The 17,773-nt window shown below is 37.6% G+C and overlaps 1 protein-coding gene and 1 pseudogene across 3 annotated transcripts in view; both read right to left on the reverse strand.

The window, feature by feature from the left end:
- Nucleotides 1-1,242, reverse strand: part of LOC147369014 (protein FAM170A-like) — a 52,942-nt gene extending 51,700 nt beyond the window's left edge. For both annotated transcript variants that reach the window (XM_086410715.1, XM_086410716.1), the window contains exon 1: nucleotides 994-1,242. In XM_086410715.1, coding sequence (XP_086266841.1) covers nucleotides 994-1,003 — 10 coding nt within the window. In that variant the 5' untranslated portion in view covers nucleotides 1,004-1,242. The remainder of the gene's footprint in view (nucleotides 1-993) is intronic.
- Nucleotides 1,243-6,807: 5,565 nt separating this feature from the next.
- Nucleotides 6,808-11,608, reverse strand: LOC147369015 (CREB-regulated transcription coactivator 2 pseudogene; annotated as a pseudogene). Its single transcript, XR_015167088.1, has one exon. The product of XR_015167088.1 is annotated as a CREB-regulated transcription coactivator 2 pseudogene (transcript).
- Between the last annotated feature and the right edge of the window lie 6,165 nt (nucleotides 11,609-17,773).

Here is a 17,773-nt window from a genome sequence, read left to right on the forward strand (position 1 = left end):
CAGATTTGACTTGCATTTCTCTAATAATGAATGATGTTGAACACTTTTTCATGTGTTTATTGATCATTTGTATGTCTTCTTTAGAGAAATGTCCATTTGTCTGTTTTAAACTGTTACTGCTTTCACAGCTTCCTCATTATGTAACATGCCCTTGGAAATATTAAATTCCTTTCATGGGTATGAGCTATCGCTCAAAGCTTTAGGGTAGGCTCCAATTTGTCTTTCTCCTCTCGTTGAGCAATGATTACTTCTCATAGCAGTTACCTGTCTACTGTGAACCTCCTTAGTAACCAGAACTATTTCAATTTCTCTTCCCCTCCCTTTTTTTAAAAGAAAGAGTCCAACTTGCTCTTCAAGTCAACCATTTGCTTTAATGGTGTTTTGCATGTGTTGTGTGGATTTTTTTTTTTTTTTCCTTAAAAGAATTCTTTTAAGAAAAAGAATTTTTCTTTCCTTACATTTCACAATTTCCCCATATTACATTTTCATAATCTGAGAAAACAATTTGTCTTTATTCCTGAGTAAATTCTATATGACTTTATTCTCTCAATCCTGCATAACCAGATTTAATGTTTAAATATTTTCCCCAATTTTCCCCTCTACTTTATCAGTCACACTTTCTTCTTCATTAACAAGAGAAAGTACTATTGGAAAATGTATAAGAACATGACTTATTTAACCCTCAGTCTTAGGTAGAAGTCAAATAAAAGGAAAAATATTTTTGAAAAAAAATTATACTAATCAACCACTACATATGTGACAGTAACTCAAGAGTGATATGGTATAGGTAGCTCAAGTCCAAAGCAGCAGAGACAAAGACCTGATCATCTAACATTTCTCTTTAGTCTCAGACCACCTGGAGTCCCAGAAAGACCAGCTTACATGCATCTTCCTCTCCCTTTTTCCCTTCCTCCCTCACCACAAATAGGAAATGTTTCCCTTCTTTCTTCAGAACGCAGTTCCCTATGCTCAGTAAATAGGCTTAACACATACCTCTTGACATCTTTGCAAGCCTAGAGGAGTATATTATTTCCACGTTTTCTTTTTTGTTTCTCTTTCATGGTTCAACTCTTTGGAGAGTGATTCAAATCAGGTAACTTTCTTCCTGAAATTCTGCAGCCAGAGTCAGCTGATAATGACAAAGAATCAAATTAGTACATTCAAGAACAACTCATTTGAAAGTCTGTCTCCTCGCCAAATCACTGTCCTAACCATTACTTCAGAGGCATTATGATGTAAGTCATAAGTCACTAGGATCTCAGCAGGATTCTATGACCTATGAGTTACATCCTTACACTCCAGGCCTCAGCTAGTATTCACTATATGGTAAGACTATGGCAGCCCATTGACTAGGGTGATTCCTTTTATCCAACAAAAACTCTACCATTAACTTGAATTTTTATTTCTTGCACCTGATATCAAAGCTAGAGGATAGATGACATGAATTAAATGAAGAAAATATTTTATGTTTCCAGGGTGATAACCACATTACTGAATTTTCCCAGAGCTGAGGATAAGGCCGTATCTGAGAGCACTAGGCTTAGAACCATGCCTGTCTCACAGATATGTCTACTATTACATATTGTATTAGTGTACTACTGAACTTACGTCAAATATAAATTATATGTGAGGTATATGTTGCAATGTAGGTCTAGATGTGAGAATATCTCATAATTCCACACAATTCTAACATTAATAAATTTACTCCACTATTGAGAATACTCTCGTATATTTTTAAAAGCTACTGTTTCATGCCACTCTTTTCTTTGTCACTTTCCCAGAGGTATGGAGAAAGAGGAAGCCCCAGTCTTCACACCCCACTGGCCCTCCCCATGAATCATGTCCTTGTGAAGCCTGAAGGTCTCATGTTCTAGGCTTCTTGTTCCAGGCCTCAGTCTATGTCTTCTGGAAATAGCTGGGCTCTGTACAGGATTTGAACTCTACAGTGAGCTCCATTCTACCTCCTCTGAACATTCACCTCTGAACATGCCTCTTCTCCTAGAGACAATAAATGTTTACTTCCAAGTTCAGCAGTTACAATAGAATCAGCCCAGGATCAAGCCTCCCTTCTGTGTTCTTTACCCCCAGTAAACCATACCCCTGAGAGTTTTCTCACTTACCATGGGCTCAGCCTTCTCATTACCACTGTATGGTAGGCACATTTACCAAGAAATTCCTAGTTTTGTTAACTATCAGAAAAAGGAAAAACAAAGGTTAGATACTTTTTTACATACATAAAATTGATAAAAAATATAAATCAAACTATACAAATGATTGTTAAGTACTTGGTGAAAAAGCAAACTTTATGACCTAAAATAAGGTACTGACCTGTGTACTTGTGTTGGAAAATAAATAGTCAACATCTTATAAAATCAAATAAGCTATAACCCATGATACTGTAATCTCATTCCACATAGGAATCTTTACAAGGGTAATAATCACAGGATTCAACTAGTAGGGAGTTGAAATTTTAGTTTAGTCTCCAACTTAAGAATGGATAAGCAAAACATGGTAGGTATATACTTTCTTACTTCTATCTTCAGAATTTCAAGAATAGAAATCAAGCCCATTAAGATATATGCCTGTAGAGTGGGGCATCAAGAAGGAACTGTTGATCACAGATAAAAAGAAAGTATAATTCAGCAAAATAATTACAAGTAATCTTAAACAGGCTAGTGACTAAGGAGAATTATTAACTCAAGAGTCAGTCATTTTTAAAAAAGGAAAAATAGAAAAAATAATCTGTCCCCCAAGTAAAATAGGTCAGATTAGGTCTAGATTTAAGAGAAAGACTTGTTCTAAAGATTCCTTACTGTATTAGTTTCTTATTGCTGTTGTAGCAAACTATCACAATTCTGTGGCTTAAAATACAAATTATCTTAAAATTTTGGAGATCAGTAGTCCAAAATGAGTTTTATAGCTTAAAATCAGGATGTTAGCAGGATTCATTTTATCTGGAGGCTTTAGGGAAGAATCTGTTCCCTTTCCACTTTCCAGGCTTTAGAGGTGGCCTGCATTCCTTAGCTATTGTCTCCTTCCTTCAACTTCAAAATATATAACTCTACATTCTGCATCCACTGTTAACATCTCCGCTCTATTACTCTCCCACTCCCCTCTCATAAGGAAGGACCCTTGTTATTATATCAACCCCAAAATGTAATTCATGATAATCTTCTCATTTAAAAATTCTTAACTTAATCCCATCTGCAAAAGCTCTTTCCACATTTTGATACTTAAGATAACATATTCAGAGGTTCCAGAGATTAAGAGGTTGACTTTTCTTTCCAAAGTAGATGAGGAAGAGGGAGTTCTTTAGCTACCAAGAAACCAAGGGAGAAACAGACTGCTAGAGTAAATTCACTTATAGCAAAATATACTAAGGTACAAATATAAATCTCAAATTAAACAAGAACAATAGGGAAAAAAAGGTAGATATATGAGTAAAACAAAGCAGAATGAATAAAGAAACTTTGTTTGAAATTTAACATAGTCCAAGGAACAGAAGAACAACTACATGAGAATCTTTCATACTATAGAATTTAAGCAACTAGATTCAGTAAAATAAGAACTCTTAAGACAAGCTGATGAGTCAATGAAAAGGAATAAAAATGGAGAATTAAGAGCAGGAGAAAATAAAATGTCTCTAAAAGGTCAAACAGGATAAATAAATCATAACCAGAAAAGCCAAATAAAGTTTCAAATTGAAAAACTGGCATAATGATTTAAGTGTAAAGCAAGAGATAAGTATATAATTAGAAGACAATAGATTAAAAAAAAAGACCAACTGATATAACACAATAATGAGATGAACAAATGAACCAGAATTATTCAAGATAGGATACAGTAAAATATTCCTAGGATAAAGGAAAAACTGAAATTACAAATGAATAGGGTATTTATATATTTTCAGGAAAAAACATAATATAGGACAACTTCCAGAAATGTATAACCTCACTACATTTTTTTTTAATTGTAAAGAATAAAACAAAATCCTTCAAGTATTTTAATAGAAAAAAATGAGTCATTTTCAAGTGGTAAATATTTTAAAACTGGCTTTGTTGTTCAGTCACTAAGTCATAACTGACTCTGCAACCCCGTGGCAGTAGAACTCCAGGTTCCTCTGTCCTCCATTGTCTCCCAGAGTTTGCTCAAATTCATGTCCATTGAGTTGGTGATGCTGTCTCTCTCTAACCATCTCATCCTCTGCCATCCCCTTCTCCTTTTGCCTTTAATCTTTCCCAGCATCAGGGTCTTTTCCAACGACTTGGCTTTTTGCATCAGGTGGCCAAAGAGTACTGTAGCTTCAGTTTTAGCATCAGTCCTTCCAATGAAAATTCAGGGTTGATTTCTTTAGGATTGACTGGTTTGATCTCCTTGCAGTCCAAGGGACTCTCAAGTCTTCTCTAGCAGCACCAGGACCAGGGCAAGGCTGGCTTTACCCTTCCACAAAGCAACATCTATACTTGACGATAGTGGAGAAGTATCCACAGATATTGAAACAAAGAAGGTGTCACATTGCTTTATTATTTGCAGTCAAGTTGTGTAGGCAGACACTGTCAAATGTGTCAAAAAATTTTTCAGAGAATATGTGTTATATGAGATATTATTGGAAAAAAGTCTTAACTCTGTAACACAATTAAAAAATGAATGAAAATACTATGAAAACATTAAAAAAATGCAATACTTCATGCCAAAGAACAGTAGAATATTGGCAGCAAACATCTAGTGGTGGAGGTGAGAGTGGAATGGGGACTGACCCAATTATATTCCCAATTATAGTACACTATGCTCTATGGATCAGTTTGGATTTGAGAGCTTTCAAGCACTGGTCAAGTTCAACTGCTCTAGCCTTTTTCACCTGTTCTGTCTTACCACCTGCCCCAGCACTATCTACATTTTGATACTACCTCTGTAGACTCTCTCTGCTTTGGTCAATTTGTTCTTCCTGTTTTGAAAATTAATACAACATCTGGGCTTGACTGTTACTGCATTTAGTCATTTAGTACAGTGAATGGTTGATGGTTCAACTTGGAAGTTTTCTAGGTCAGGAAATTCAATGTATACATCACTGTACAGCCAGTTCAGCATGGTAGTGAGTGCTCAGAATCCTCTTTCAAGTAAATATGTGTATAACACTGGAGTGGGTTGCCATTGCCTTCTCCAATGCATGAAAGTAAAAAGTGAAAGTGAAGTCACTCAGTCATGTCCAACTCTTAGCGACCCCATGGACTGCAGCCTACCAGGCTCCTCTGTCCATGGGATTTTCCAGGCAAGAGTACTAGGGTGGGGTCCCATCGCCTTCTCTGATTATATATATATATAATTTCAGTTTGATTTTTTATTACTTATATAAAAACACTAAAGTTATGCTAAATGTTCAAGAGGGCTTCCCTGGTGGCTCAGACAGTAAAGAATTTGCCTGCAATGCAGGAGACCTGGGTTTGATCCCTGGGTTAGGAAGATCCCCTAGAGAAGGGAATGGCAATCTAATCCAATATTCTTGCCTGGAAAATTCCATGGACAGAGGAGCCTAGTAGGCTACAGTCCATGGGGTTGCAAAGAGCTGGACACAACTGAGTAACTAAGACTTTTTTTAAATAATGTAAATCTAGGGAAAATAACTTGAGAACTTTGGATAAATTGTTTGGCATTTCTTTCTCTGAGTATCTTTTTTTTTTTTTTTAATATTTATGTTTAATAATAAGTTGTCACATCTTTGAAAGTTTCTGGTTTTTAAAGAAACGTAATAGTCTTGATAAAGACTTTCATGTGATTGTCCTGTTGTAAAATACTAGGTGGAATTTATGTGATAACTAATTAGATTATAATTATGTATAACATTAATAGGCCCCAAAACAACCAGAATGTCTTTCTGTACTTTTCTGTTCTGAAAGTACTGAAATATATTCAACAACATTACTGATCTATTTAATTTGGTACGCTATCCAATTACAGTGAAATGCATATGAATATAATTATATAACTTATGACTGCCTAATGAGGTACTCTGTCCTGAAGACATTATCACAGGTCGGTCAAGGTATTTATTTATTTTTCACATATGCCCTGTAACATTTAAAGGTAACTCAGGTCATGGCATAAATTCTTTTATATGGACAGCTACAATTACATATTGAATTGGTCTAAGTCAATGATAAATTGCTTCCTATTAAATTTTTAATAGGAAAAGAAGTCCTCTTTAATATGTAAACCAAAATTTAACTCCTGTAAAGGCTATATTTATGATCTACCTTGTTAATTGCTATATTTCTAGTATTAGCAGCAATAGACATTTTATTGTAACAATAGGAATATATTACACAAAGATATGTATTAACCCATAAATGAGTAAAGATGAATGAATTCATGGTCAAAAATGTGGTTAGCTTTTCTCTGGCTTTAATTAGTTAACTTACATTAAGTGAAGAAACAATGTATCTCATAATACCCTTATAACAACAGCTTTGAAATTCATTTAGACACATCATTTCTTCTCATAAATGAGTGCTACTGGTTATGATTTATAAAGAGGAAACATTAAGAAAGCCTCAGACAGTTAAGCAATCTTCTTGGCCATATGACTAATAGCTGTGGAATTTCTATACTTAGTTAACATAAAGTGAAATGAAATTCGTCTTTCCTTGACCTAGGAGAAACTGCATTCTGTTTTGGATACTGACCTTAATAGCACAGTGTTACTTAGAGTCATTCCTTATTAGGTTAATATAGCAGTGGAAATTTTGACTCAATAAATCAGCTCTGAGATTTTTAATAATCCTTCTTTTTATCACTCCCAAACAGCAGATTTTGTAGAGGTCAACAACATTGACTAGAATAGCACCTGCTTGATGCCAGCTCTCAAGAGGAAGCTTAAATAACAAACTTCACACTCTACTGTAACATCCAATCTCTATCAAGTCTCTCTACTGAAGCAAAACTGTCTACAGAGAGGTGTGAGGCTGAGTACAAGAAAAACAGAAAGTGCCAAGAAGACTATGAGTTTTTTCACTGAAGACTCAATTGTTCCAAATGATTTTTTCCTAGGACAACTGGTGGAAGGTAGAACAGAGACAGAGCACTGGGTTGGCAAGGAACATATTATTTAGGGCTAATATCCACAACCCTTCTCTCAATCTTCTGTTTATAATTCTGCCACATTTCTATACTGAATGGGTGGCTTGAAAGGAAGCAGACAAGCGAGGTTAGTTCCTGCAATGACATGACCTGAGTCAGTTTTATGAATATAAACAGAGTAAAGAGCATGGGCTTTGGAGAAAGCTCTTAGTTGAAACTCCAAATCTGTCAGTTAGTACCTATTGGAGACTGGGCAAGAACGCTGAATTTCCTATGCTCCAACTTTTTCATCATAGAATGATAGCAATCTATAGAGTTGAAGATTATGTGATAAAAATCTTAATATACATGCTGGATTATTGTTAGCACGTGATAAATACGTTGAAAAGGTGACTCTGTGTTGAGCATTTTCACATAAGATGGTATAAGAAATGATAAATCTAAATTAAATAAAAATGTCTGGTTTAACACTAAAAATCTGGTAAATCCAAACAAAGGACACTTGCTACTTGGAAGAAAAGCTTTGATAAACCTAGAGAGCATATTAAAAAGCAGAGACATTACTTTGCAGACAAAGGTTCGTCTAGTCAAAGCTGTGGTTCTTCCAGTAGGTCATGTATGGAAATGAGAGTTGGACTGTCAAGAAGGCTGAGCCTCAAAGAATTGATGTTTTCGACCTGTGGTGCTGGAGAAGACTCTCCAGAGTCCCCTGGACAGCAAGGAGATCCAGCCAGTCCATCCTAAAGGGAATCAGTCCTGAATGTTCATTGGAAGGGCTGATGCTGAAGCTGCAATACTTTGGTCACCTGTTGTGAAGAGCCAATTCATTGGAAAAGACCCTGATGCTGGGAAAGATTGAAGGCAGGGGGAGAAGGGGAAGACAGAGGAGGAGATGGTTGTATGGCATCACCAACTAATGGACATGAATTTCAGCGAGCTCTGGGAGATGGTGAAGGACAGAGAAGCTTGGCATGCTGCAGTTCATGGGGTCACAAAGAACTGGACACAACTGACTGACCGAACAACAGAGGACATTAAAAATAGCTGATTTACTTTCAGCACTTACTCTGTTTAAATATTTTCACATCCTGCTTAATTTTAAAGATGGAAGACATTTTAGTCAATTTCCTTTCTTTGTTCTTGTATATTAATCCAAAATGACAATTCTCATTTGCCTTTTACAATCTTATGAAAGAACTGCATTTCTAAAATTCTCTTGAAAATTGGCATTGTGCTGCTTTGATGAGTATGTTTCTGTTTTCATTTAAATGCACTTTAAAATAGGTGCTCTGAGAAATCAGATGCAAAATGTTTTATCTGTTATCTGGCAATGGCTGTGTTTTACTATCTTTAGTGCTAAAAACATCTCTTTCTATGGAGATAAAAAGATATTTAACATTTAATTGTCTCAAATCACCTGCAGTTAAGTCTCTTTTTGAGAGTTTGCAAAACAGGAAAAAGTAATGTTGAACAAGTTTTTAATAATCTAAATCACCACAGGAGTAGTAACTAACAGATGATTTCCAAATATACATCTTTTAAAAGAGAAATCATTACTAAAGGCCTGGTGTTAAAACTAAAGCAAAACTAAAGCTTTCTTAGGAATCTATTTTATTTTTATTTTACTTTATTTTTAAACCATAATAAAAACAATTTTATTTTATAATTTTTATCTGTATACCCATAATGAGTTACTACCTTAGTTTTGCTAAGAATAACTTCTCACAAAAGTGATACTATTTTATTCTTCCAATTCTATCAAGATGTAATTGACAAAGAGAACTGGATAAATTTAATGTAAACAGCATAATGATTTGACTTACATACATCATGAAATGATTAGCACAATAAGTTTGGTGCATATCCATTATCACATATAGACACAAAATTGTAAAAAAATATAAAAAAGTTTTTTCTTGAGATGAGAACTCTTAGGATTTACTCTTTTAACAATTTTCATAAATAACTTAAATCAGTGTTAATTATATTTATCATGTTGTACATTACAATCCTGGTTTTACCTTATAAATGGAAGTTCATATATATTTTGATTATCTTCACCTAATTCCCCCTTTCCTTAATCCTCATTTCTGGTACCCTCAAAGCTAATCTCTTTTTTCTTTCTTTTTTTTTATTTAATAGGATTTTCCATTAACATATATTTAATAAAAAATAATATCTACTCTGGCTCTCTTGTCCATTGTAAGGGGAAGAGTGGTGAGGAGGGGCTGGCACTCTGCCCACCCCTAGGCATCCAGACAAGCCCTGCCTCCAAGGCTCCCCTCTACCCCCCATTTTCCAACAGGCTGTGAGCTCCAGACAGATGGTTCAAAATTACAAGTGCTTTAGGCCCTCCCTTGAGCTCCCCCAGCTCCCCACGTTGGGGGAATGGAGGAAAGGGACAGTGATGATGGACGGGGCCGAGAAGAGGGATGGCAATGAGGCGGCCTCACTGCAGCTGGTCACTGCGGAACAAGTCCTCCACAGCAGGGTCAGGCAGCAAGGTGCAGGGGTTGCTCAGCGTGCTGAGCCCCTCCAGGCCCAGTGGCTTCATGTGTAGCTCCTCCTCCAGCCCCAGCCCCAGCCCCAGCCCAGCTGCTGACACTTCGAAGCCCAGCACTCAGGCCAGGGCCGCTGCAATCTCCTTGTAGAAGCCTGGGGAGGCATCTCCTGTGAGGATGATGTTAGGCCTTGAGCCATAGTGGGAACAGTGGGTTACATTCTCATGGTTGAGGGCATGAGTGTCCTGGGGGTCATTCACTGTCCTCTCACCCCCTAAGAATTCAGGCTCTTTGGAAAAGCCAGGGGGATCCAGCACCAGCATAGGTTCTCCATGCTGAACTGCTCCAGGTTCCCCAGGCTGAAGTCACTCATCGATTGGTGGTAAGACAGTTGCCCACGCTCACTGGGGCTGGCTGGGTACAGTGTCCCATACTGTAGCTGCCTGCCCTGAGGCTGACACCCTGAGGGCTGCACTGAGCAGGCCTGAGAGGGCAGCCCTGGCTGCTGCAGAGGCTTTGGGGCGGGTGGCTGGGTAGGCAGAATGAAACCTGGGAGGCTGTAATGGATATGGAGGCAGCCGCTGGTTGGTGGGCAGCTTACTGCTATCCAGGGGGACACCCTGAGTGATGGAAGACAAGGTGGGTGACATTGTTGGCAAAAACTGTTTGGGCAGTTGCTGTTGGGACCTTCTGGCATTGGCTGGGCCCACAAACTATGGGGACTGAGGGGCACATGGCCGTGGTGGGGGAAGGCCCTGGGGGCAGAAGCTGAGTAAGGCAGGGGCGGGGGTGAGGGTTGGCGGGGAGGGCAGAACCAGAGATGAAGCAGAAGAGGAGAAAGAGGAGGAGGAGAGAGCCAGGGCACTGAGCGAGGGGTGACCCAGGGAGGTGGTGGGCAGTGCATGGTGGGCCAAGGAGAAGGCAAGTAGACATGAGGGGTGACTGTGGGAGCCCTGGAGCTGGGGCTGAGGACTGCTCAGGGAAGCCTAGAGTTTGGGATTGCTTAGGGAGGACTGCAAGGATGGGTGGCTGAGAAGTGAATGAAGTCCTGGCACATCATAGCCCAGGCCCAGGCCCCCACTGATGCCCAGATGGGTCATGGTGTGGGTCAAACTGGAGGGACTGTTGCCCCCACTCAGGCTGACACACGCTGTCTCCTCTGGGTCCATGGGGTGGGCAGTGGTGGGAGTAAGTGCAGGGTGGTAAGGTCAGGTAGGGAGCCTCCTATGTTCATGGCAGGTAGGAGGACAGGCACAGTAGCAGGCTGGTCAGGAGACAGGGAGATGTTAATTCCAGTGACTTCACAGGACCAAAGTCGGGAGGAGGATGAGGACAGCTTCTTAGCATCCCATGGTTTCAGCAAGTGCTTACCATCTAGCAAGTTCTCCTCAACAGATGGGACTTTGGAGTCCATCTTGCCATCCAGAAAACCTCCACAGCTGATCGGCAGGACCCTAGTGGGTGCAGGGCCTGGATAAGTGTCTGGAGGGCTGGGGTTCATCATTCTTTAGTGAAGGACAGAGTCAGAGCTTGTTCGCTTAAGGGCAGATGGTAGTCGAAACAACTGCCCCTTTTCTGCAGGGAAATTGCCTCAGGGCATTGTCCTCCACTAACTGGACTCCGGGGAAGGAGATAAATAGGACAATAGGGAGAGCTGTCAATGTGGCGAGGGTAGCGGTGAAGTAGGGACACCATTCTTCGGGGATCTCGCTGCACCTGTTCCACCAGCCCGTGGTGCCGAGTGCTCCAAGATGAATCCAGAGGGGAGTGGAAGGGACCCTGGAACTCAGCCAGGCCACAGCCAACCTGGTTCACGTTGGGCAGAGAGCCACTATAATGGGAGCTCCTTGTGTATGCCAGCCACAGTTTTTGGGCCTGTAACTGGATGGAGCCAAAGTCTATCATCACCTCCTCGAAGGCCACCGTCTCCTCGGCCTGACATTGCTTCTGCAGCGCGATCTTCTCAAAAAACTTAAGCAGATTGGAAGCTGAAGCCGTGGCCGAACCGGCCCATTTGCTCCAGATGTCACCATCTTTCTCCCCCTTCCCTACCCACCACCATCCCAATACAAGCCTCCACCTTCGCCATGGGCCCCAGCCCGGCTCTTCTAGCCATAGCTGCTGCCACCTTTTCTTTCTTTCTTCTGAAGTATAATTGACCTACAACACTAAGTTATCTCCTGGTTACCACATATTAATCTGATATTTCTAACTATACAAAATGATCACCATGATAAGTCTAGTTATAATTTCTCAACATGCAAAGAAACTATATTTACCATATTCCCCATATTGTACATTTCATACCTATGACTATCAACTGAAATTTCGTGCTTCTTAATCTGCCTGTTTCTCTCCCCACCACCCCTCCTCTCTGGAAACCACCTATTTGTTCTCTGTATCTATGACTCTGTTTCTGTTTAGTTATGTTTGTTCATTTATTTTGTGTTTTAGATGCCACATACAAGTAAAATCACACACTATTTGGCTTTGTCTGCCATTTCACTTAGCATAATACTGTCAGTCCATCCATATTGTTGAATGCAAGATTTCATTCTTTTGTATGGCTGAGTACTATGCTACTGTATATATGTGTGTACATGTGTGTGTGTGTGTGTGTGTATGTGTGTGTGTGTATATATATGTGTATATATATATATTCTTTATACATTCGTCTGCACTTGGGGTGCTTCCATATTTTGACTATGATAAATAATGGTGCTATGAACATTGGGGTATGCATGTTTTGAATTAGTTTTTTTTTTTTTTTTTTTAGTTCAGATACATACACAGAAGTGGAATTGGTTAATCACATGGTAGTTTATCTTTTTTGGTTCTTTTGAGGAAACTATATGGTTTGCTATAGTGGTTGTACCAATTTACATTACCATCAATAGCATACAAGTGTTCCTTTTTTGTCATATCCTCCCCAACATTTGTTATTTTTGGTTTTTGATGTTAGTTATTCTGAGAAGGGGGAGAAGATAAATTTTTTAATTGGGTCATGTGTTTGCATGTTTGACTTGTATGAGCTACTTAAATATGATAGATTAATTCCTTATTGGTCATGTCATTTACAATTAATTTTCATTCAGTAGATTGCCTTTTCATTTTGTTGATGGTTTATTTTGCTATGCAAAAGCTTTTAAGTTAAATTAGGTCACATTTGTTTATTTTTGCTTTTATTTCTTATGCCATAGGAGACAGATCCAAACAAAGAAGGCTATGATATACATTCAAGAGTTTTCTGCCTATGTTCTCTGCTGGGAGTTTTATGGTGTCTGGTCTTATATTTAGAACTTTAACTCATTGTCAGTTTATTTTTGTATATAGTATGAGAAAATGTTCTAATGTCATTCTTTTTTTTTTTTTGGAGACTATTTTGAATTTTATTTTATTTTAAAACTTTACAAATTTGTATTAGTTTTGCAAGTATCGAAATGAATCTGCCACAGATATACATGTGTTCATGTAACTTTCCAGTTTTCTGAGTACAGTTTTTGAAAAAAACTGTCTTTTCTTCATTGTGGATTCTTGCCTTTTTTATTGTAGATTAATTGACCATAAGTACATAGGTTTATTTCTGGACTATCCATTCTCTTCCGCTGATTAAATGTCTGATTTTGTGCCAGTACCACACTGCTTTTATTACTATAGCTTTGTAGTACAGTCTGAAGTCAGGGAGCCTGATTCTTCCAGTGATGTTCTTTCTCAAGAATTTTTTGGTCTCTGGGATATTTTTTGTTTCCACATAAGTTTTAAAATTATTTATTTTAGTTCTCTGAAAAATATCATGGTTATTTTGATTACAGCTGCATTGCATCTCTAGATTGCCTTGGATAGTATTCTCATTTTAACAATATTAGTTATTCTAATCCATGAGCACAGTATATTGTCTCATATGTACGTGTTATCTTCAAGTACTTCCATGAGTGTCTTATAACTTTTCAAGTACAGATTTTTTATCACTTTAGTTAAACTTATTCCAAGGTATTTTAATTCTTTTGATGTAATTATATATGATATTTTAAAAATTTCTCATTCTGATATTTTGCTTTAATGTATATTCAATAAATACATGACAGATTTCTATATATTAATTTTGCATCCTGTAATTGTACTGAAGTCACTGATGAGTTCTTAGACATTTGTAGGGGTTAAGAGGATTTTTTATAGTATCATATCACCTGCAAACAGTAACACTTATATTTCTCCTTTCCAATTTGGATTATTTCTTTTGCTTGTCTGACCACTGAGACTCAATTCAGTTCAGTTCAGCCACTCAGTCATGTCCGATTTTTTGCAACCCCATGGACTGCAGCATGCCAGGCTTCCCCATCTATCACCAACTCCTGGAGCTTGCTCAAACTCCTGTCCATTGAGTTGGAGATGCCATCCACTATCTCATCCTCTGTCATCCCCTTCTCCTCCTGCCTTCAGTCTTACCTAGCATCAGAGTCTTTTCCAATGAGTCAGTTCTTCGTATCAGGTGGCCAAAGTATTGGAGTTTCAGCTTCAACATCAGTCCTTCCAATGAATATTCAGGACTGATTTTCTTTAGGATGGACTGGTTGGATCTCCTTGAAGTCCAAGGGACTCTCAAGAGTCTTCTCCAACACCACAGTTCAAAAGCATCAATTCTTCAGCACTCAGCTTTCTTTATAGTCCAACTCTCACATTCATACATGATCACTGGAAAAACCATAGCTTTGATTAGAGAGACCTTTACTGGCAAAGTAATGCCCCTGCTTTTTAATATGCTGTCTAGGTTGGTCATAGCTTTTCTTTCAAGGAGCAAGTGTCTTAATTTCATGCCTGTAGTTACCATCTGAAGTGATTTTAGACCCCAAGAAAATAAAGTCTGTCACTGTTTCCATTGTTTCCCCATCTATTTGCTATGAAGTGATGGGACCAGATGCCATGATCTTCATTTTCTAAATGTTGAGTTTTAAGCCAACTTTTTTCATTAAAAAACCAAGAGAGCTCCAGAAAAACATCTACTTCTGCTGTGGCTAGGACTACTGGTACTCTGTTGAAGAAAAGTGGCAATAGAGGCATCGGTGTCTAGATCCTGGTTTTATAGGAAATGCTTTCAGCTTTTCACTTTTGAGTATGGTGATAGCTCTGGGCTTATTGCAATGTTCTATATAATCTTGAGGCATATTCTCTTTGTACTCACTTTATTTTTTAAATCACAAATGGATGTTTAATTTTGTCAAAAACATTTTATATTTATTGAGATGGTTGTATTTGTTTTATTCTTCAACTTATTAATGCCTTGTATTACATTGATTGATTTTTGCTTGCATTTCTGGTATGAATCCATTTGATCAAAGTGTATGATCCTTTTAAAGTATATTTTAATTTGGCTTGCTAATATTTTCTTGAAGGTTTTTACATATATGTTTCTCAGTGATACTGGCCTGCATCTTCCTTTATTTTTTATATCTTTGATTTAGTATCAGATAAATGCTGACCCTGTAGAATGAGTTATGAAGCATCTGTTCCTCTAGAGTTTTTGGAATAGTTAGAGAAGTATTGGCATTAACTCTTTGATAAATGTTTGGTAGAATTCACTTGTGAATTACCTGGTCTTGGAGTTTTTGATAGTTGGGATTTTTTTTTAATCACGAATTCAGTGTGATTGCTGGTAATTGTTCTGTTCATATTCCTGATTCAGTCTTGTGATATTGTGCAGCTCTTGGAATGTGTCCATTTCTTCTCTGTTGATCATTTCATTGGCATATAATTGTTCTTAGCAATTCCCTATTATCCTTTGTACTTCTGTAGTGTTAGTTGTAACCTCTCTTTTTTCAATTCTTATTTTATTGATTTGTACATCTCAGTCATTTTCCTTGATCAGTCTGTCTAGAAGTTTAACAATATTGTTTATTTTTTGAAAAAAAATACAGCTTTTAGCTTCATTGATCTTTTCTATTGTATTTTTAGTCTTCATTTATTTTTGCTCTCAATTATATGATTCATTTCCTCCTACTAACTTGTGTTGGGTTTTTTGTTATTGTTGTTTTGCTTTCTTTTTCTAGTTCCTTTAGATGTAAGGTTAGAGTTTTTTTTGTTTTTTTTTTTAAGATTTTTCTTATTTTCTGATGTAGGCTTGTGTCACTATAAATTCTCATTTTAGAACTTTTGCTGCTTCCCAAAGATTTTGAGCCACTGTGTTTTCATTGTCATTTATCTTCAAGTATTTTTTTCATGGACCCATTCATTGTTTAGTAGAATACTGTTTAGCCTCCACATATACTTGTGTCTTTTGAAGTTTTTTTTCTTCTTTTTGGTTTCTAGTGTCATAGCATTGTAGTCTGAAAAGATGCTTGTTATTATTTCAATCTTCTCAAACTGACCAAGAATTATTTTGTAGTGTCTCATGTAATCTTGCCTGGAGAATGTTTCCAGTGCAAGTCAATATGAATTCTGTTGCTTTTGGATGGAATGTTCTTTTCAAATCTATTTGACCTAATATGTCACTTACAACACAGTATTTCTGTGTTGGCTTTCTGTCTGGATAATCTGTCCATAGACGTACATGTGGTGTTAAATCCCTTACTATTATGGAATACTGCCTGTTTTTGCTTTATGTTTGCTGTAGTGTTCAGTTGCTTAGTCATGTCTGACTCTTTGTGACCCCATGGACTGTAGTCCACCAGGCTCCTCTGTTCTTGGAAGAATTCTGTTCTAGGCAAGATTTGCAGAATAAGGTGTCATTTCATACTTGAGTAGATGTTCCCAATTTCAGCACTGAACTTGGATCTCCTGCATTGGAAGGCAGATTTTTTATCACTAGGCACCACAACATTTGTTTTATTTATTTAGGTGCTCATATGTTGGTGGTATGTGCGTGTGTGTGTATATATATATACACACACATACACACATACGCATTATACATACATACACATATACACACACAATTATTATATCTTCTTGGAATTATCCCTTGATAATTATCTTACATTCTTCATTGGTTTTTACAGTCTTTGTTTTAAAGTCTATTTTGGCTCATATAAGTATTGCTACTTTGACTTTCTTTTTGTTTCCATTTCCATTTGCATAGAGTAACTTTTTTCATTCCCTTACTTTCACTGTGGGTTTTTAGAGCTGAAATTAGTCTCTTGTAACTAGCATATATATGACTTTTGCTTTCGTGTCCATTGAGTCCTTATGTCTTTTTATTGGAGCATTTAGTCCATTTATATTTAAAGTAATCATTTATAGATATGTACTCACTGCCATTTTGTTAATTGTTTCAGGGTTTTTTTCATGACTTTCTCTTGTTACATTCTTCTCTTTCCTTTTTCTTTGCTTGTGATTTGATAATTATCTTAATGGTTTATTTAGATTCCTTCCTGCTCTTACTGTATGTATCTTTTACAGAATTTTAGTTTGTCATTACCATGAACAGCAATATAATTAAATGGCTACATTTTCCTGATAATTTTATTATTATTTTAAATATATATTGACAGTTATTTTTCAAACAAAAAGCATGGAGCTTCACCAGTGAAATATACTTCATGATAAGTAAAAATGAGAACAATGAGATAGCTATAATGCAAAACTTGGTTCATAGAGGAAACATTCTGAAACATATTATTAAAAACCTTAAGTATGTGCTCAATGTTTGAAAGGCTTATGTACACATAAATTGAACACACTAAAAAAAAGACAAGAACCAAACATTGTTGGGGGCCAGAGTGAGGTACTCCTCCCATGGCAAAGGTCATGAGGAAGGAGGCTCGACATACGCAAAGGCGGGATCGAGCCTCAGGAGTCCCCCTGGAAACTACCCCCTCGAGCATCTACCCCCATTAACCAGAGCCTGCCTACTTTACTACTTTGTGCTCTCACCTACACCTCTGACTTTACGGGGGGCTGTCCCCCACCACCTCTTTCGGAGAAGGAGTTAACTTAGAGCTCCAGTTAATAATAATTCCTGGGCGTGATAAGAGTGTTTTAACCTACAAACTCCTCTGAAGGTTCTCTAACCTGCTTGACAGGCTTGTCCGGCCACATGTGATTGCTCACAGCCTCCCAACTGTGAGAGGCACGAGATGCTTTAAACCTTCTAAAAACAGGTTCCTTAGAAAAGTTAGAAAACTATTAGTATAAGTATAATGGGCTGATTAGAAATTGTATTGGTGAAGGGTTTTTCATTTGTTGAGCCAATGTTTGTTGCTAAG

This window comes from Bos grunniens, chromosome 7 (genome assembly GCF_055505025.1).
Source record: "Bos grunniens cultivar Pamir isolate PY7600 chromosome 7, Bosgru_T2T1.0, whole genome shotgun sequence".
In the NCBI taxonomy this organism is placed as follows: domain Eukaryota; kingdom Metazoa; phylum Chordata; class Mammalia; order Artiodactyla; family Bovidae; genus Bos; species Bos grunniens.